We start from the raw sequence: 21,434 nt of genomic DNA on the forward strand, positions 1-21,434 counted from the left end.
AATATACATTGCTTCAAACATTTACAGTGCGGGATTTCAAACGTATGGCTACCTTTCCCATCAGGAGCATCTACCTATCTTCCCTGCATAAAAATTAGCCAAAGGTCTTATCTTACAGATAGGAGCGGCGATTGTGGAAGAAGTGGGGGACAGTATCTCCCCCGGCTGCATAATTACAAGGGATCTTGCAGAGGAGGGGTCACGCGGCTAGTAGGTGGTCTTCCGCCTCTTGGCAGCCACTGGACTTGAGCTCTCCAGGGCCTCTTCGGAAGCCTTTCTGCTCCTGGAGAGGGAGTCCCGGCCCTTCTTCCACTCCGACTGGTGACGCTGGTCCCCCGTGCCCAGTCCTTTTGCCTCTTTGGCAGTGACAGGTTTCCCAGACGTTTCTGTCTTAGAGGCTGCTGCCTGCATGCTATTGCTACAATGTCTTTGCCCCGAAGCAGTGTCGAGGGATGGCGGCAATGCCACTCCTGAGCCACCTGGGGCAGAGTGCCCGTTGTCCGTGGGGGCCCGCTCTGCTGGGGCCCTCCGAGCCAGTCGTGGGTCTTGTGGCCTCTCTTGGGCAGATTTCATGGGGTGAGGAAGGGATGGCTTCTTGGGGGCGGCGTGAGAGCCAGAGAGGCATGGGAACAGAGGGCTTACTTCTGCCAAAGTGCCGACACTGGCTGAGAGCTGCCGGGAATGGCCGTCTTTTTGGCAAGAAGCTCCTTTCTGCTCGCTGGTGACTGTGCCTGCTGGCACTGGTGGAGTCCTCTCGGGCGTGGCAACGCCGGGCAAGGAGCGTGACCTCTGGGGTGCCAGCTTGAGCTTCAGGATTTTCATGGCATTTTTTTTATAGGTGTCGTGGCTGGTCTTGACGATCGTGCCCCGTCTTTGAGCATCTTGAATCAACTCATTCCAGTCTTTGTTCTCCTACAAAGAGAGAGAGGGAGGAAAAGAAACAAAAAAAGTCTCGACTGAAGCAGGGGCCTATGATTTTCAAACAGTTGTACAAATTTTACAATTTACTCTGACATCTCGGATGAGACCCTCTTGTGCCCAGCACCAGTTTTGCTCGCCAGGTTTCATTGTTGTGGAATGCCAGCAGTGGGCTTAATCCAGAGAACGTTAGGGGTGCCACAAGCTTGTATTGGGGGTGGGGTGGGGGAATTAAGAACCCCAAACCTTTTCCGGATTATTACAGCCGCTGGTATGGAACACAGGATCTTTCCATGCGCCCCTTTGCAGGAAAACCAAGTTCAGCGGAGCTGCAGAATCGCCAAAGAATTAACGTGAGTCCCATTTTATTAATGCACAGCAGTCCATCACAGCTCTACACTGTGCGGGGCTATCAGTGACACGCACGGAATCAGTGCTGATGGCCTCAGCTACATAATCGCTAGACCCGTCTCCAGTACGGGCAGGGGGCCCTCTAGTGGAAATGCAGCTGCGGTTCATTGCTGGGAAAACCCCCAAATGCAGGAGACGCGGAGGATCTAAGCACACAACAGCAGCTCAATCTGACCTGTCCCTTCCTTCCCATGCTTTCTGCACCAGCAGGGAGGTGGCTTTGGTAAGGGGGTGGCCCCCTCCTTCTCCATGTGATGCCCTGCTCCTCTTGTCTATCTGGAGGCAGCCTGTGGTAGAATGCACAGATTAGCTGCCTTCACGTTTAGATGAATCCTACAGCTGGAAGGGACCGCGGGATCATCTAGTCCAACCCCCTGCACAATACAGGAAATTCACAACTACCTCCCCCCGCACACCCCCAGTGAACCCTACTCCATGCCAAGAAGATGGCCAAGATGCCCTCCCTCTCATGATCTGCCTAAGGTCATAGAATCAGCTTTGCTGACAGATGGCCATCTAGCCTCTGCTTATAAACCTCCAGGGAATAAGAGCTCACCACCTCCAGAGGAAGCCTGTTCCACTGAGGAACCGCTCTGTTGGAATAATCTGTTTTGATTATGATGAGCCAGTGTGGAACCAGGGATTGCCCAAAAAGAGAGGGTGTTGGGTGGAGTCTATGATGACCACTCGATATAGGATTTCCCAAGAAAAAAGTACTTGGCAGATGGGATCTGCTCACGTCTTCATGTCCATTCATTACACTGAGGCCTAGAATGAGTTTGCTTTTTAAGGAGAGAGTATGTCTGTATGGAGTCAGACGTCTTCTCAGTGTCCTTGCAAATAACAGATCTTGGGGACAAACACCAGGGCGAGAGTTCTGTGGACCTAGAAGACTCCGTCTGATCCAGCAGAGCTCTGCTTAGATTTGCAACTGCTCTGACCTACCTGGAGCAGTTTCCTCTGGGACTAATCACTTGCCATAGCTTTATTTTATTTATACCCTGCTTTTCTTCCTGGAGGCACCCAAAGCGGCTTATAATACCATATAAATCAACCACTAGACAAGCAATTAAAGAAGGAGCTGCACTGGATGTAGCTGCAGGACTCCTCAGCCTGCTCACCTGAAGACAAGCAGTGAGCGACTGGCTAAACACCGAAAGGGCTGTGGCTCTTGCCTGTCAGCTGGTGCCAAAGGGCTCACACCCAAGGGCTATGCCCAAGCCTTATATGACACACCTGACAGTCTCAGGGCATGCGCTGCAGTTTGACTATGCAGCCCGCTCACCTGAAGACAAGCAGTGAGTGACTGGATAAGCCCTTGCCTGTCAGCTGGTGCCAAAGGGCTCACACCCAAGGGCTATGCCCAAGCCTTATAAGACACACCCGACAGTCTCGGGGCATGCGTTACAGCCTGGACTATGCGGCTGCGATTTTCAGTGTGCATGTGTGTGTTATCTGCTGTCACGTCACTCCCAACTTATGGAGACCCTCTAAATTAACAGCCTCATCCATGTCCTATCGTTAACAGCCTCACTCAGCTCTTGCACACTGAAGGCTGCAGCTTCCTTTACTGAGGCAATCCATCGCATGTTGGGTCTTCCCATAATCTGACCAGAATATCATACCCTTAGTTTAGCCATTTTAGCTTCTAGGGAGAGTTCAGGCTTGATTTGATCTACAACCCACGTGTCTTTTTGGCAGCCCACAGTATCTGTAAAACTTTCCTCCAAAACCACATTTCAAATGAATCAGCTTTCTTCATCGCCCAACTTTCACACCCAGACATAGGAAAGGGGAATCCTATAGCATGAATTAGCTTGATCTTGGTTGCCAGTAACACATCCTTAGACTGAAGGATCTTTTCTAACTCCTTCATGGTTGCCCTTCCCAGTCTCAACCTCTTTTTGATTTCTTGGTTGCAGTTTCCCATTTGGTTGATGATTGAACCAGGGAATAGAAAATCTAAAACAATTTTGATTTGTTCATCGTCAACCTTAAAGAACTGTAATTCCTCAGTAGTAATGAATTTTGTCTTCTTGATGTTCAGCTGTAATTTCAATACTTGATGCTTATGACTGTCAGAACTGCCAACTGATACCTCTAATGTTACTACAGAAACAGACAAATATTTCCTTTTAATCGGGAACTGAATAACATATCCACTGACAGATCAAAGCTGCCTTAGCATGGTTCAGATGCAAGCCTTACAGAATTGCAGAGTTGGAAGGGGCCATACAGGCCATCTAGCCCAACCCCCTGCTTAATGCAGGATCAGCCTAGAGCAGTGATGGCGAACCTTTTAGAGACTGAGTGCCCAAACTGCAACCCAAAAACCACTTATTTATCGCCGAGTGCCAATGCGGCAATTTAACCTAAATACTGAGGTTTTAGTTTAGGCATTCCCGCACATTTGGAGTCATGCATAGTTTGGTTCAAGTCCTGCAGCACCTTAGAGACCAAAAAGATTTGCGAGGGGTGGGGGTGGGAGAGATCTAGCCATTTATGCATGGGAGGTTTTGGCTTGGATTTGCCGCTCTCTAGATGCACATTTCCCCATCCGAATTCTCAAAACTCAACAATAAGCTTCCATGTAGTTTTGAGAATTCAGACGGGGGAAATGTGCACCTAGAGAGCGGCATATCCAAGGCAAAACTTCCTGGGCAAGAAAGAGCCTCTCTCTTTGGAGAGCCAGAGGTGCCTTCCTCAGATACAAGCAGGAGCGGAGACCCCGAGCCCCTCTATCCCAGTCGGAAGGTGGGGAGGGGTGTTGCAAAGAAGGGATGTGGGGGAACAATGCAAAATTGCCAGCAGCTTGGTTAGAGCCAGGAAGGGGGGTGGAGAGGGAGCAAGAGAGAGGGCGAGAAGAAAAGGAAAGGCCATTTATGGGAGGTTTTGCCTTGGGATTTGCCGCTTTCTAGATGCACATTTGCTCCAGCCAAATTCTCAGAACTCAACAATAAGCCCCCGTGCAGTTTTGAGAATTCAGATGGGGCAAAATGTGCACCTAGAGAGCGGCAAATCCAAGGCAAAACCTCCCGTGCGTTTTCGCCCAGAAAGAAACAAGGAGCTTCTTCTTCCAAGGGGGAACCCCCCCCATGTATAAATGTCCAAGAAGAAGCCCCAGAGAAACCCTGCAATGGAGGGAACCCCCGGGGAGGGGGGGAAGCAGACAGGCTGGAAGGCTCCTCTCTCCAGAGAAGGCGGGCCCCCTGATGCAAAGGAAGGGAAGAAGCAAGGGGGGATCGAGGGGGCCAGAGAGCAGTAGCCCCTCTCCCGGTGCGGCACTCAACCTTCCTGCCGGCAGCCCCAGGCGGCCTCCCGTCACCAGCAGTCCAAGTTCAACACCTTCGTCCCTGGCCAGCCACATGCAGTGCAGGAACCACGAGGCAGGAACCACGAGGCACGCGGGTAACCCGAGGTAGAGATGGGCGGGGCAGAGCCGGAAAGGCCAGTGGGTTGGAGGAACAGCTGAGCCGGCCGCAGCTCAGCTGAGAGAGGGAGGGGCCCAGACGATCCGGGAGGCCTTTTGAAGTGCAGGACAGGAGGCTCGGGAGGGGGCGGGCGAGCCACTTACCCGTGCGTGCCGGCAGAGAGGGCTACGAGTGCCGAAGTGGGCACACGTGCCATAGGTTCGCCAACACAGGCCTAGAGCATCCCTGACAAGTGCTTGTCCAGCCTCTGCTTAAAGACTGCCAGTGAGAGGGAGCTCACCACCTCCCTAGGTAGCTAATTCCACTGTTGAATAACTCTTACGAAAAAATTTCCCCCCCTAAAATCCAGCCAGTACCTCTCCGCCCACAATTTAAACTTATTATTGCAAGTCCTACCCTCTGCTGCCAGAAGGAACAGCTCCCTGCCCTCCTCTAAGTGACAGCCCTCCCAATACTTAAAGAGAGCAATCACGTCCCCCCTCAACCTCCTCTTCTCCATACTGAACGTTCCCAGCTCCCTCAGCCTTTCTTCATAGGGCTTGGTCTCCAGGCCCCTGATCATCCTCGTCGCTCTCCTCTGCACCCGCTCCATTCTGTCCACATCCTTTTTGAAGTGAGGCCTCTGGCACTGCACACAGGACTCTGTACTGACCTTTCCCAAGCTTCAAGAGCAGCCTGCTGGTTCCAACAGAGAGCAGCCAGGATCCACTGGGCACTCCCAGGCAGGGCCTGATTGGACCGCTCCTGACAACCAGAATCAGAGGAACTGATCCCTCCAAGTGGGGACACTTATCACACACCTGCCTTGCTGCTCTTCCACGGAGCTCCAGACACTTCTGAGCCTGATGGCCTCCTAGCCCCAGCCGCTCCAGGTTCCGTTTTTAGCAATGCTGGGCCTGAGAGCGCAGTGGGCTTCCTGGAGCTGTCTTGTGCTGGACTCAATGGACCTTGGCTCTTAGGGCCCTCCACTTACCACAAGCGTTTTCAGTTGTCCAAGGATGAAGAGGCTGTACTTGGCTCGCGTAATTGTGACGTTCAGGCGCTGGAGGCTTTTTAAAAACCTAGAAAGATAAAAAAAGTCACTAAGGGCTGAGCTGACAGCCACCTACGTGGTTTCAATTAAACCCGACACCGTTCAGTTTTGCTTCGCCTGGCTACCAGGTCTGTTGGGTTTCTTCCCTGCCGGTCACCAACCCCCTCAACTGGTTCTCTTCTGACTCCTAGTTCTGCTTGTCGTTTGCACAAGTGCAGGCGGGCTGGGGTGCCAGCATTCCCCCACACCGAAATCCAGATCAGGTAATATTACCTTCCCCCAACCCCCCATCATTCTGGCCAAGGCTGCCCAACCATGCAATTAAGCGATGCTGCTCTAAAGTATCCTGTGATGCCCCTCTCCCTTGAAGAAAGCACCTCTGCCCCCCAGCTCTTTCACACAGTACTACAGGGAGAAGCAGGGACTATATCTAGTGGCCCCCAGAGGCTGCCGGCCAGCCTCCAAGAGCAGATATGGAGCTCTGCCCCGCTGGTTCCAGGAAATGCAAGGTCCCTCTGCTCTGTATTGCTTTAAACATTTATTCATCCAACCTAGATATTTTACGCAGGTTAAATGGTTGTTTGAGAGAAATCAGCATTTCATGTGCTGAGACCTTGGGATGCCTTTCTGGCACAACCCCCTTAGCGGATTAATAATATTTGTTGTAATTCATGCGAAAACTCTCTTTAATATTTCAGAACTGCGTCTGAATGTTTTATTCATTTCAAAGGTGACGTGCAAAACAGAGAAGTACCAGAAGTGCCACTGTGACCTTTCCCCCTTCTTAAAAAGAACCCAAACCCAGGAAACACTCCTTTTTTTAAAGCCCTAAGCATGTAAGAAAATCCACGCTGGATCAGACCAAGGCCCATCTAGTCCAGCAGTCTGTTCACACAGTGGCCAACCAGGTGCCTCTAGAAGCCCACAAACAAGACGACTGCAGCAGCATTATCCTGCCTGTGTTCCACAGCTCCTAATATAATAGGCATGCTCCTCTGATGCTGGAGAGAATAGGTCTGTATCATGACTGGTATTCATTTTGACTAGTGGCCATAGATAGCCCTATTCTCCATGAACATGTCCACCCCCCTCTTAAAGCCTTCCATGTTGGCAGCCATCTTGGGGCAGGGAGCTCCACAATTATCATTTAACCCACAGCTGTGGCAGTTCCACAATTTAAATCCTGCCTACCCTACTTCTGTCTGGGTAACAGAGCAGAGGTGAGAAGTGTGAAGCATGCAGGGGTCCCCTCCTCACTGTTCACAAGCTCTGGGAGAAGCCGAGGTTGGAACCGAGGGCCTTGGGGACTGATGCCCCTTGCAGAGGGCTGCTGTAGCACAGGCTGGGTAGAAAGGCTTCCTGACCTGGACCTTGTCCTGGGCAGCTTCCATAATCTCGTCCCAGGCATCTCTGTTTGTTGGCCGGTCTCTTCTAGCGTCTCTCCTTCCTCGGCTCAACACACCTTCAGCCAGACTGCCTCTCAGCTAGGCATGCTCACTTCTAGGCGGGATCACCAAGGAGGTACAACCAACACCCCCACACACACACACAGGGCCCTCTGCCGCTCCAGACTCCACCGCCCATCAGGTGAGCAAGCTGAAATTCATTACAGTGACTGGGCAGACCCAGTTCCCAATGACCTCACAGATGCTGTTGTCTTGGGATTCCCTCCGCCACAACAGGTGACTGAAAGGGGTTGGGGGAAACACTGGGTCTCCACCTCTCAATTGCTGCCCCACAAACCTGGTTCCCTCTAACTTCCACAGAAACATAGAGCTTGAAGGGACCTCAGGGGTCATCTAGTCCAACCCCCTGAACAACAGGAAATTCACAACTACCCCCAGAGGAAGGCAAAAAACCTTCAGGATCCTTGGCCGAACTGGTCTGGACAGAAATTCCTTCCTGAACCCGAAATGGCAATTGGCAGTACCCTGGGCATGTCAGAAAGGGCGACAGCCAAACACTGACACAACCCTTCCTGCCCTCCCTCTCATGAAATGCCCAAGTTCACAGAATCAGCACTGCTGTCAGATGGCCATCTAGACTCCACTTAAAAACCTCCAAAGAAGGAGAGCCCACCACCTCCCGAGGAAGCCTGTTCCACTGAGGATCTGCTCCCTCAGGAAATTCTTCCTAATGTTTAGCCGAAAGCTCTTTTGATTTAATTTCAACCCATTGGTTCTTGTCAGAAATGGCAGGTCAAAGCCCCTTCCGGGTGGTTGGCTTGCCCTACCCGATGGAGCCTTGGGTGCTGTTTGCTCGGACGCAGGTCACGATGATGCAGTCTTTCTCGCGGCCCTGGAACCCATCCACGGTGTCCACTTCGCTGGCTCTGAAAAGGAAGAAGGTGGCTTTTACACCTGTTTCCTTTTTCTTGCACAGAACACCCCAGGGAGGCGGACCCCTTATTGAGAAGTTAACCAGCAACGCTCCTAGGCAATTCTGTTTGGAACACAAAACAGCACAGAAACGTCAGGGAGATTGGGGAGAATGGTGGCATTCCACTCTTGGCTCCGATGACAGGAGTGTGCACATGGGGGAGACATTAAGCTGCCTTCTACAGAATCAGACTGTCAGTTTACCAAGGTCTGAACTGTCTACTCTGACCTGCAGAGGTTGCCCAGGGTCTCGGGGTCTATCCCATCCCTTAACTACCTGATCCAGCGTGGTGTAGTGGTTAAGAGCGGTGGTTTGGAGCAGTGGATTCTGATCTGGAGAACCGGGTTTGATTCCCCACTCCTCCACATGAACAGCGGAGGATAACCTGGTGAACTGGATTTGTTTCCCCACTCCTCCACACGAAGCCAGCTGGGTGACTTTGGGCAAGTTACAGCTCTGTTAGAGCTCTCTCTCTCTCCCACCTACCTCACAGGGTGATTGTAAGCCAATTTGTCTCCCTTAAGTGGTAGAGAAAGTTGGCATATAAAAACCAACTCTTCTTCTTTGGAACGGGAGGGGCTGTGGCTCAGTGGTAGAGCATCTGCTTGGCACGCAGAAAAGTCCCAGGTTCAATCCCCGGCATCTCCAGTTAAAGGGAATAGGCAAGTAGGAGATGTGAAAGACCCCTACCAGAGACCCAGGAGAGCCGCTGCCGGTCTGAGTAGTCAATACTGACCTTGATGGACCAAAGGTCTGATTCAGTATAAGGCAGCTTCATGTGTTTTTCTTCTTGTAGCTGGAGATGCTGGGGGTTGAACCAGGGACCTTCTACACACCAAGCAGATTCTCTGCCTCTGAGCCATAACCCTTCCCCAATCTCTCCTTGAAATTGGGGGGAGAGACAGACAGACATCAGGTGGGCTTCTATTTCCCAGTTGCAGCCCTTTTGCTACAAAATAGGAATAAAGGTCTGATGTATTTTACATAGTTGTTGTGAAAGCAAATAAGCCTTTTTAAAATGCCAGCGCCTTCCACGTCCACAGTACTTAAGAGCGTGCCGCCGGCAGAGGACAAGCTCCTGACCCGAGCACTCAAAATCTGCACAGCTCAACTGCAAAGGAGACAGAGGAAGGAGAAAGGGAGTTGGGGCCACAGTGAGGAAGTTACAGTCCTTCAAGAGTTTTGGTTTGGTGTGTTTGGGGGGGGGGCAAGGGCCTCCTGAAAGCAGATTTTGAGCTATGGTTTGAAGTGGGAGAGACAAAGAGACAGAAGGAGGGGTCCCGCAGAGGGATTGCAGGCATGAGGGAATACAAGAAAAAGCCAGATGTCCATCAAAACAGCAGGAGACCACCAGGAAGCTGAAGGCAGTATCCCTTGGGAGGACCTATTCCAAGATCAAGGCAACAGGATCTGGATTTTTACACTCGAGCACCATAGTTGAATCTCAGTCTGTTTAGATCACTGTCGCCTTTTGCTTCTGCGTGCACAATTAGGAGGAGAAGGAGTAGTAGTAGTGTTGGTTATTATGTGGCGACTTTCTCTACCACTTAAGGAAAAATCAAACCGACTTACAATCACCTTCCCTTCCCCTCCCCACAACAGACACCCTGTGAGGTAGATGGGGCTGAGAGAGCTCTAAGACAGCTGTGACTGGCCCAAGGTCACCCAGCTGGCTTCATGTATAGGAGTGGGGAAAACCAACCCAGTTCACCAGACTAGCGTCGGCCGCTCTTATAGAGGAGTGGGGAATCAAACCTGGTTCTCCAGATTAGACTCCAAACCACTATTCTTAACCACTACACCATGCTGGCTCTCATGCATTACTTAATGCTGAACAAAGCACTCCCCCCACCCCCGAATGGGCAAGGAAAAAATATACCCCTGTACCATCTTAACTGCATGCACAGAAGACTGGTTAACAGGCAACTAATCTGTGTTAAGAGGTCAGTGTTCAGCCTGAGAGTTTGCAGCTGCTAATTTGACGCTTTCCGTGCCAAGGAGATATAAAAGAGCCAAATTAACTGGATCTCATCCTATTCCAGGCTTGCCGGCTTTTTACCTGTTTTCTCCAAAGGTTTTATCCAGCTCTTTCAGGATTCTCCTTTTTTGTGCGTTGTACGGGGTGATGATTCCAATGTGGCGGAAGTCAAGTTGCTTCTTTTCTTGCTTAATCAACTTCATTAATTCAATCACCAGCTTGACTTCCTGGAGATTTGCAAAGGAACTGGGAAAAAAAAGAAGAATTAAGGGGTGGGGGAAGGAAGTTGCATTCCAGTTCTGCTCCCTGCTTCACGGATTTGTTGGGATATTCATTTGCCCAGCACCCAAGGAGGAACTGGTTAAGAAAGATTCTGTTTATTCTTGCTCGGGTATCTCCTCAAACCTAAGACCAATTCACGATTTTTCCCAACCCGGATTGCATCAGCCTTAGGGCAGATGTGTTGCCAAAGCAGGTTAGAACAAGTCAGAGTTTCGCACAAATTACATAAGAAAAGCCATGCAGACAATTCCCTGCAGCAGTGCGATGACGGTACACAACTGTGACCTTCCTTTTTCCTTAGTCTCTTTTATTTTGTCTTCTCCCCACTCTTCTCGTAGAATAAAACATTTTTCTTCTCTCTCACTCAATTTGAGCCAAAGTTCTTATAAGTGGTAGGAGCTATGCTGACAGAAAAGAGTTCTCTCCATTTTCAATTGGCCTGGATGACTTAAGAATCTCATATTCACATCTTGCAAGCAAAACTTTCCTGGCAGCAGAGTAGGAAGAGCTTGAGGAGCAAAACTCAGGGTGGGGTGTGGGGAGGAGAAAATGCCTGGTTGTGGAGGAAAAACAAGTTTAACCCTTGGAACATGTGGAACTGTACAGAAAAGGGTTTCTTAAACCTTTGCACTGGATCAGACCAAGGCCCATCAAGTCCAGCAGTCTGTTCACACAGTGGTCAATCAGGTGCTTCTAGGAAGCCCACAAACAAGACGACTGCAGCTGCATTGTCCTGCCTGGGTTCCAAACCACTTAATATAATAGGCGTGCTCATAAGAACATAGGAAAAGCCATGCTGGATCAGACTAAAGCCCCCTAAGTACAGCAGTGTGTTCACACATTGGCCAACCAGGTGCCTCTAGGAAGTCCACATACAAGATGACCGCAGCATTATCCTGCCTGTGTTCCACAGCACCTAATATAATGGGCATGCTCCTCTGATACTAGAGAGAATAGCTATGCATCATGACTAAAAGTGTAACTGTGTCTTCTGCAGCTTGTTAAAGTTGTGGCCCCAGGAGCATGGTGACATCCAGCCAAAAACCCTCCCCCAAAAGTACGACAGCTGGCTCTGAGATCATTCTAAAACTTTGGCTATATATTCTAATCTTGCTTTCCTGCCAAGCAGCAGGCAGGGCTGCTTACAAGAAATACAAAAAGTACAACAGAATCACAACTCTCACTCTTCACAAAAACTGAACGCAGTGAGGCTGTGCTCCTAGGAGAGGGCCACAGGACAGCTAAGAGCAGTGGCCCTTTCAAGGAGCAGCCCTTAAGAAGGGTGTAAAAAGTGGGGCTGGGGCCTGCTTCACACAGGCAGAAGAATGCTGAAGAATGGATGTCTGCCCCTTCAGACTGCTTTGGACTTTTTTGGGCATTAAAAAACCATGCAAATATAGCAACCTAGAACAGTAAGGAGAAAGGGCTGACCTTCTCCCTGTGCTTGTCCTGCGGGTTCTCTGTCTGCTGGGAGTACTTCACACAGAGCTGCATTCCAAAAGGTAACCCCTCCACCTGCAGCCTGAAGTGGTACAGCTCCTTCCATCTTACATTTCTGCCTCTTCACTACCACCTCGTTCCTCTGCATGTGTGAACCAGGCCTCGCGTGCACAATGAACTTGCCGAGGCTGTATTCAAGTGGTCATAACAACTTCCATCTTCGAGAGAAGTGTCAGAACAGTTATGCATTTGGGCGGGGGAGTGGAGCACCTTTCCTATGAGGAAAGGCTGAAGAGTCTGGGACTTTTCAGTTTAGGAAAGAGACAACAAAGGGGGGGGGGACATGGTAGAGGTTTATAAAATTATGTACAATGCAGAGAGAGTTGACAAAGAGAACTTTTTCTCCCTCTCCCAAAATACTAGAACTGGGGGCATCCAATGAAGCTGATGGGCAATAGATTTAGGATGGACAAAAGGAAATACTTCTTTACACAGCATGATTAAAATGTGGAACTCGCTGTCAGAGAATATAGTGAAGGCAACAAGTGCAGATGGCTTCAAAAGAGGATTAGACAGCTTGATGGAGGACAGGTGTATCAGCGGCTACTAGCCATGGTGACTAAAGGGAACCTCCACACTGAGGCAGCAAACCTCTGAATACCAGTGGTGGGAGGCAGCAGCAGAGCAAGGCCTGTTGCTGGACCTCCACAGTAACTGGCTGGCTGCTGTGTGTGAGATGGGAAGCTGATCTAGATGGATCGCTGGTCTGATCCAGCAGGGCTCTTCTGATGTTTTTATGTGCGTGGGATTAACCCCCAAGAACCATCAACGGGTGCAGGAGCCCCCCTGGATGCCCTGCAGCTGAATATGGGAATGGCCTTTACTCAAAATCACTGGCCAGCTGCAGTGGTCCACCAGCTCTTCCTCTTATGGTTCAACTTTTGTTTATCAAGCCAGCAAGCAAGGAACAGGTACATCTGGCCACACACTCCTGCATACACAGACAAGACGGGGGTGCTCACAAGCCTTGCTAGAGCTTTTGCTTCCCAAAAGCACCGGCTAGTCACTGCTGGAAAGAGAATTTGGGGCTAGGCAATCACTCGGATTGAATACAGCAGAGCATGTGCACGTTCTGTGGGGAGAGGAGGAGGACGAGAAGTAGGAGGAGAAGTAGGAGTTGGTTTTTAGCTACTCAAAGGCAGATTTCAGAAAATCCCTCTGTCTGACAGGCTTTGCCCTTGCGGCAACAATTGTACTGAAACGGCTGCTCATGTCTTATCTTATTGTAGCTTCTATACAGAATCTTGTAACAAACCTTTAAGCCCCCTGTTGGTTAATAGACAGAATGTCTCAGATTCTTTTAACGTTTCCTATTTATTGAACAATCGTTCGCCCCAAATAATGGAGACGGTGGCAGTTTTTAAAGTTTGTTTTAAAAGCCCGCCAAACAGTTAATTAGATGGCAATATCAACAAACAGCGCTATTCGATGTAACTGTCATTTAACTATTCTATAAAGGGCACTTTTTAATATTTCCATTCCTTTTGTACCCTTCTGTATTGTGTTTTTATGCCAATAAAGGAAAGGAGTTGGCTTTTATACACCGACGTTCTCTACCACTTAAGGAAGAATCAAACCAGCTTACAATCCCCTTCCCTTCCCCTCCCCACAACAGACACCCTGTGAGGTAGGTGAGGCTGAGAGAGAGTGACTTGCCCAAGGTCACCCAGCTGGCTTCATGTGAAGGAGTGGGGAAACAAATCCAGTTCCCCAGATTAGCCTCCACCACTCATGTGGAGGAGTGGGGAATGAAACCCAGTTCTCCAGATCAGAGTCCACTGCTCCAAACCACAGCTCTTAACCACACCACCACGCTGGCTCTCTCCAGTATAAACCACTGACATGAACCTAGACTGTCAACAGACAAAGAAAGAACTTACTCACTCTCCCGTTGCTCCTGGCCATCTCGCACATCAAACAACAAATACGACTGGAACGGCCATTGCTTAGAGCAGCGATTCTCTTCCGTTTTCCTGGGAAGTCATGAGAACAAGACAGCAGCTACATACAAAGTGCTCCAAAAGTTGAATGGCGCACTTGCCAAATTCCGGGATATTATTCATTATGTGAACTAATGTAGCACAATTCTCAACTGGGACACTTTGGGAATACGAGTTCTTTCACACCTCTGATTGCTCTCAAGTGTACAAAATTCCCTGCAGTAGGAAACTTATACATCAGGGAGAAAGTAGCCTAGCCATCTCCCTGAGATGCAGGCTTTCTACGCACAAAAAAGAAAGGATTTTTAAAAATTGGGGCACATTCAAATATATGACACCATGCAAATGTGTGCCCCTCCCACAGAAAAAGTGGCACAGTCCAGAATTCTACTATTTCAACCTACCTGTATGACAGGTATATTCGTTAAGGAAAAGAGGTGGCAAAATCCTGAAGAAGAATGAATTGTACCACTGTACTGTGGGGGTGGAGGGAAGGATGCTGCTTTATAAGGTTCCTCTGTGTAAAAATCAATAAATAAATACAAAATCCCTGCCAGGAAAAAATAAACTTCCTAGTGAATTAGTGAGAAAAAGTTGAGCCCTGCCCACTCTCTACACACTAGTTTTCTACTTGCAAGGCGCTCATTAAAAATGTTCTCTCTTGCACCTGTACCTGGAAGTGGTCCAGTCCTATCTACTGCCTCAGTACTCAGCCCTTTCACTTCACTGCACATATGGACCACTTTTAACCATCAGTTAAAAGGGGGGGAAGAACTTTAATTTTTTTAAGAGAAAGTTTCCAGCCCTTCTGAGTTTTAAAGCATGTTTTTACAAGTGCATGCTGAAAGTTATTTTATTTACTTCAGTTGTGCCCCGTCTTCCATCCCAGTGGGGACCCAAAGTAGCCTACGACATAAGAACATAAGAAAGGCCCTGCTGGATCAGACCAAGGTCCATCAAGTCCAGAAGTCTGTTCACACAGTGGCCAACCAGGGGCTTCTAGGAAGCCCACAAGCAAGACGACTGCAGCAGCACCATCCTGCCTGTGTTCCACAACACCTAATGCTCCTCTGATCCTGGAGAGAATAGGTATGCATCATGACTAGTATTCATTTTGACTAGTAGCCATGAATACCCATCTCCTCTATGAACATGTCCACTCCATTCTTAAAGCCTTCCAAGTTGGCAGCCATCACCACATCCTGGGACAGGGAGTTCCACAATATAACTATGCGTTGTGTGAAGAAATACTTCCTTTTATCTGTTTGGAATCTCTCTCCCTCTAGCTTCAGCAGATGACCCCGCGTTCTAGTATTATGAGAGAGGGAGGAAAGCTCTTCTCTTCTTTATTTTATCCTCACAACAACCCTATGAGGGAGGTCAAACTGAGAGTGTGCGACTGGCTCAACCTCACCTTGCAAGCTGCCATAGCAGAGTAGGGATTTGAACCCAAGGCTCCCAGATGCTCGACTGGCATGATCCACTCCACCATACTGGCTCTGCAGAAATCTCAGAAACTGGGGTGGGGGGGTGGCTGAATAAAGGGGATTTGGGGAGTAGGAGTTCAGAGCCTTGGCCCCTCCCGTGTCTAGAAAACCAAAGGCAGTACCCTTCCCCTCCAGGCAGAACAAGTTATGCAAAAAAATCTATAATTCAGATGCATAAACTACACAGCCCAGAAACCGGCTTTTCCTAGCACCAATTTTGGATAATTTTTGAAGTCGTGACGCACTCCCTGCCCCCGCTCACAATGGAAGGAAACGGCTTTGAAAATCAGAGAGCAAGGGGAAAACGAGGCAGGTGCACAGTAAGTCGGCCTCTTCCAAAGGCGCGAGACACACCTGTCGGTTTTCAGGGCCCGGCCATAGATGTAATTGGAGGGAAAGAGGCAGATGTCCGGGTGCATCCGATACTGCGTGGTCAGCTGCAGGACCGGGAAGTCCTTGATCATGTTCTGCTGCACTTGCTCCTCCAGGTGAGTGCACAGGCGGCCCATCAGAGACTGGTCATAATTGTAATCCTGAGCTTTCTGCCGATGCAGGAAAGGGAGGGAGGGAGGGAGGGAGGGGATGAGAAGGGCAGTCGCAAGCAGCAATTCATAATTAAAATAAACAGATGAAAGTTCATTATAACCAATTACCATTTGCTTCTAAAACTTCTTTATAATCCTTACGCCCACCCTGCGGTTCAGTACGGTCACCCATCTTGCAAATCTGTGCCATTTTCCTCTCACCCTTCCGTGCAGGCGCTGCGTGGAACATATGGGCAGGGGCCATGGCTCAGTGGTAGAGCATCTGCTTGGCACGCTGAAGGGTCCCAGGTTCAATCCCTGGCATCTCCAGGTAAAGAGAGGATCCGGCAGTAGGGGATTTGACAGACTTCTGCCTGGGACCTTGGAGAGCCAATGCCACTCTGATTAGACAGTGGTTCCCACACTTTGAGTCATGGAGCCCTTTTCAGGAGAGAAATTAGTCACGGAGCATTAATTTTCACCTAGCACCTAACTAAACCGGAAGACAGTAGTATTTTTCTTTCCAGTCTCTTCATGGAGCACTAGGAGACATTTCGCGGAGCACCAAGTGCTCCGTGGAGCACAGTTTAAGAACCGCTGGATTAGACAATACTTCAATGGACTGAGGGTCTGATATAGCATAAGGCAGCCTCCTGTGTGTCCCCGTCTCCATTTTATCCTCACAACCCTTCTGAGCAGGAGCTCACCCAAAGAGCTTGGTGGCTCAGAGGGGATTTGACCCTCATTTCCCTGGTCGTGATTATACTCTGCCAATGGAGCACGATAGGATCAACGTGGTTTGTTTAAAGCCGCTGAGTTTATAGCAGATGACAGATTCCAGCTGGGACTTTCTGGCTCCCGGCACCATTGTAAGCAGGTGTACTTGGAATCCTACTGTACTCAAATGGGGCTTACACCCAGGACTCTTAGGACACCACTGTCAGTCTTACTTTTCCATCCCTGTGCCTGCTCTTTATGCTTCTCTCTCTGCTGTTCTGCTCTCTGGGAGAGAAGCATGCAATGAGGACATGCTGTTTTATGGCATGGCAGTGGCTAAAGCATGGAGTGCTAAATGCTGAGCTTTTATTTTAAAACTTGAATTTGCCACATTTCTATCCTGCCTTTCTTCCATCACAGAACTCACACGGGGCTGCCAGGCAGAAGAAGAAGAAGAGCTGGTTTTTATATACCAACTTTCTCTCCCACTTAAGGAAGACTCAAACTGGCTTACAATCACCTTCTCTTCCCCTACTCACAACAGATACCCTGTGAGGTAGGTGGGGCCAAGAGAGCTCTAGGAGAGCTGTGACTAGCCAAAGGTCACCCAGCTGGCTTCATATGGATGAGTGGGGAATCAAACCCGTTTTTCCAGATTAGAGTCCGCCGCTCATGTGGAGGAGTGGGGAATCGAACCTGGTTCTCCAGATTAGACTCCACCACTCCAAACCATCGCTCCAACCACTACACCAAGCTGGCTCTCTGGTTAGGGCCATCCCAGCACTAACCAGACCCAGGTTGATGTGCTTCAGCACAGTTGCCAGGTCCTGTGCCCACCCACCCACAACATGAAACCTGGCCAGGCCCTAGGAGATGCAGCCGTAACAAAGTGGGCTGCTGATTTTATGATGGTTCCGTTTGGGCAATGGAAAAGAAGCATTCACCATCTGGTATGTAACTGCGTCCCGTCCCCCCGCCCCAAGAATACAGGAATATATTTTTCCTCTGTCCAAAAAGGAACACAGAACCAAAAAAGGATCCACAAAGGCTGGTGCGGCCTTAGAGGCAGAGAAATTTCCCTTTGCATTAGGCTTTGGAGGAGAAGCAGTAGCTTCCCTCTTCCACTGACGCCTCGTGTATAACCAGGATCCTCTCTCAACCCAACCCTATTATCTGGAAGTTGCACAGGATTCAGGCGAGCGGAGAGGATCTTTGGGCTGAGTTTCAGGGCACGGCAGTCGCCACTGGGGAATGGATTTGCAAAACCCTCCCTAACCCCTACTTCTGGTTGGTTCTATTCATGAGAAAACTACCTGCTGGGAACTCAACTCCCTTCCCAAGGCTGGTGGGGGTGGGGACTGCGCCCTCCATGGAGTGCTTTCAGTGAGATCTCAGCAAGAGGTTTGGAGAAGAGGATTTGTGATTAATCCATCTGATCCTCTCACGTAAAAGCACGTAAACAGTACCAAAAATAGTAGTTAATCCTGCATAAACCTTTCAGAATAATACTGTTCCTCTTTGCTCATGGTGAACACAGTCGTGTTTGTTTCAAGGCCTCAGAGCCATCAAGCTTAGGTTCAGGTTAGCACCCTATGAGACCAGAAGAAGAGTTGGTTTTTATATGTAGGAGTAGGGAAACAAATCCAGTTCACCAGATTAGCCTCCGCTGCTCGTGTGGAGGAGTGGGGAATCAAACCCGGTTCTCCAGATCAGAATCCACCGCTCTTAACTACTACACCACGCTGGCTCTCGTTCTGTCATGTCTGAAATATCACAAGAATAGTTCAAGAGCCTCTTCATCTAACCTGGAAAGGCTCCTACAATTTCCCCCATCCTTGGGTGTCCATAAATCCCCCCATTAATTCTTTGCGTGAACCCTGTATGCAATCTCATCTGCCGTTCAGAGCTGCGCTCTGGGAATTTGCCGATAACTTGGGATGGCTTTGCAAAAAACAACAACAACACACACACACGCAGAGCCCATGCAACCAATTTAATCAGGCAAGTAATCCGACCGAAATCGCTGTGGCAGGCAGCTCCTGTGTTTTTCTTTTCTTTATTTTTTCAAATTTATAGCCCGCCCTCATCCCCAGCAAGCCAGGCTCAGGGCAGCTAACAACCGTTAAAATACATAAAATCATCAGGTATCATTAAAACATCAACAACCTCAATAAGACATCAATAAAACATCATAACAGACTCATAAAACAAGTGGCCTTAAATTTCCACAGGTGCCACCATGTAACAAAATATTAGCGGATCAACATCCCACAGATGTCAAGAGTCAGGGGGAAGGATGGGGAGGCCAGTAATGATGGATCCTCTCACAGCTGTCCTCAATTATAGGCCTGGCGGAATAGCTCCATTTTACAGGCCTTGGAGAACTCCTTAAGATCCTGCAGGTCCCTGATGGCACCAGGAAGACTACCGTATATACTCGGGTATAAGCCGACCTGAGTATAAGCTGAGGTGCCTAATTTCACCCCCAAAATGGGGGGAAATTAGGCACCCACGTATAAGCTGAGGGGGAAATACACCCCCCCCCCCGCAGGCTTACCTGACCGGGCTCCAGGCGCGCAGGCAGGCGGGGGCGGCGGCCCACTCCCTGCGCGCAGGAGGCCCCGCAGGGTCAGCTGGCAAGCGGGAGGACCGGCCCGGGTGATGTGGGGGGTGGGTGGGAGAAATTGCCGCCGCCCAGCAGAAGGCGGGGTGGGGTGGGGGGGTGAAGAAACCGCCGCCACCGCACAGAAGGCACGATCGTGCAAAAGGCATGATTGGGTGGGGTGGGGGGAAGAAACCGCAGCCGCCGCCACCGTGCAGAAGGCGCTATCGGGTGTGGGGGGGGAAGAAGCCGCCACCACCGCCACGCAGAAGGCGCAATCAGGTGGGGTGGGGGGAGAAGGCGGGACAGCCTGCCCATCAGCTGGCCGGTGGGAGCACGCTGGGAGAGGGCCTGGCAGGCGAATTACCGTATTGACCCGAGTATAAGCCGAGGTGAGTTTTTAAAGCCAAAAATCATGGCTAAAAAACTTGGCTTATACTCGAGTATATACGGTATTCCACCAGGCCGGGGCCGAAAAAGCCCTGGCCCTTGTTGAGGACAGCTGCACATTCTTTGGGCCGGGGACCACCAGCAGATTGCTGTTAGTAGAGCGAAAAGCTTTTTCGGGGGCATACCAGGAAAGGTACGATGGTCCCAGGTGTCGTGAGCACCTGATGAAAATGTTCCTCTTTATTCTACCAAAGCAGAGTTGTTATTCCGTTATAAACAGCTCTGGGTCAGCTCTGGGCTGTGTCCCCTGTGTCTCCACATGATAAAGTCCTCAGCGCTGTACTCACCGCAGAGATCACAGTAGGAGGGAGCTGCTTGGGATCGCCAACCAGGACAAGCTTTCGGCAGCCGTGAATGAGCGGGATGAGAGTTTCAACCTCACAAGCCTGCCCTGCCTTTTAACAAGGGAGCACAAACATGGGAAGACAAAATTACCAGGCAGGCAATCTCCTCGATCTCATCGTGAAAACATACAATCAGGTGGTTCTTAATTTTGGTAGCCTTGGTTTGTAAATCTATTCCTTGTAAGGTCAGTTTCTGATTTATCTAGCATAACAGCCACAAATAAACTTTATCATTATTATTATTACAGGCAGGCTACATGTATTCTGGGCAAGGGCAGGGAAACAACATGCTTGGATCCAGGAAAGTTGTTTCTGCTTCTGCACGGAAGGTACACATCACCGACTGCCCCCGCCCTCTCCTGCATTTGAGGCCTCCGTATGCCCCCCAAGATACTCTGGAGGGGCCCCTGATCCTTTCCGGCTAGCTTTGGGGATGCCGAGTACAGCAGATGGCGGAGGGGAGGGAAGCAAATCAGCAGCACACGACCACGTAAGCAAAAAGGCCTCCTGCCCAAGAAGTGGGATCTTTGGATACAAGCCACAGTATGCCGGTTCCTGAGATATGAAAGACCTCAGACAGACAGTGCCAGTCAAAGCAGAGAATATTTACCTAGATAGACCAATGGTTGGGCTCAGTATCAGGCCACTTGAAATGTTCACACGGGCCCACAAAGAATGTCTGCAAAGGGCTGAGTCCCCATTTTATCCAACCCACAAAACAACAGATGTATTGTACGCTATGCTGTATGGATGCCTGTGAGGGACAAAGAGGGTGGGTCCTCTGCCTCACGGCCCAATCAAGGCAGAGAGGCAGGAGAGTGAAAAGCACACATCGATCCCCCAAAAGTAATCACCCCTGGCCCTCCCAACAATGAAGAAGACGTTGGGGTTTTTATACCCTGCTGTTCCCTACCGAAAGGAGTCTCAAAGCGGCTTACAATCACCTTCCCTTCTCCATAACAGGAACCTTGCGAGGTAGGTGGGGCTGAGAGATGTCATCCAGGTCACCCAGCTGGCTTCATGTGAGGGAGTGGGGAAACCAACCCAGTTCACCAGATTAGAGTCCGCTGATCATGTGGAGGAGTGGGGAATCAAACCCGGTTCTCCAGATTAGCGTCCGTCGCTCTTAACCACTACACCACGCTGGCTCTCAATGGGGATGCTTCCCTCTACATCACCTGGTGGAGCTCGCCTCCCACTCCCTGCAGCTTTAATTCATAGTGCATGACGAAGCTAAAGTGCTGTTAAAATTGTTCTCGCCTCTTCAGGTAGGGGAATGTGTCAGATCTTGTTAAATGGAGCAAACAGGGCAGCCTGCTTAGCCTGTGACCAACCCACCGGCCTTCAAATGATTGCTTGCATTTGTAGCTGGGTTAATAAATCCAGGCCGGGGGTGGGGGCTGTCAGGCAAGAGAAGCTGTTCAAGAAGCAGGCGGCC

The 21,434-nt window shown here is 49.9% G+C and overlaps 1 protein-coding gene across 1 annotated transcript in view; it reads right to left on the reverse strand.

Moving 5' to 3' along the window:
• Nucleotides 1-207: 207 nt before the first annotated feature.
• Nucleotides 208-21,434, reverse strand: part of SETX (senataxin) — a 57,873-nt gene continuing 36,646 nt past the window's right edge. The window contains exons 18-24 of the mRNA XM_056860161.1: nucleotides 19,940-20,047; nucleotides 15,714-15,901; nucleotides 13,813-13,905; nucleotides 10,232-10,396; nucleotides 8,027-8,125; nucleotides 5,734-5,821; nucleotides 208-912 (exon numbers count right to left, since the gene is read on the reverse strand). Of these exons, the coding sequence (XP_056716139.1) occupies nucleotides 208-912; nucleotides 5,734-5,821; nucleotides 8,027-8,125; nucleotides 10,232-10,396; nucleotides 13,813-13,905; nucleotides 15,714-15,901; nucleotides 19,940-20,047 (1,446 nt within the window). The remainder of the gene's footprint in view (nucleotides 913-5,733; nucleotides 5,822-8,026; nucleotides 8,126-10,231; nucleotides 10,397-13,812; nucleotides 13,906-15,713; nucleotides 15,902-19,939; nucleotides 20,048-21,434) is intronic.

Source organism: Euleptes europaea, chromosome 14 (genome assembly GCF_029931775.1).
Source record: "Euleptes europaea isolate rEulEur1 chromosome 14, rEulEur1.hap1, whole genome shotgun sequence".
Classification (NCBI taxonomy): Eukaryota; Metazoa; Chordata; class Lepidosauria; order Squamata; family Sphaerodactylidae; genus Euleptes; species Euleptes europaea.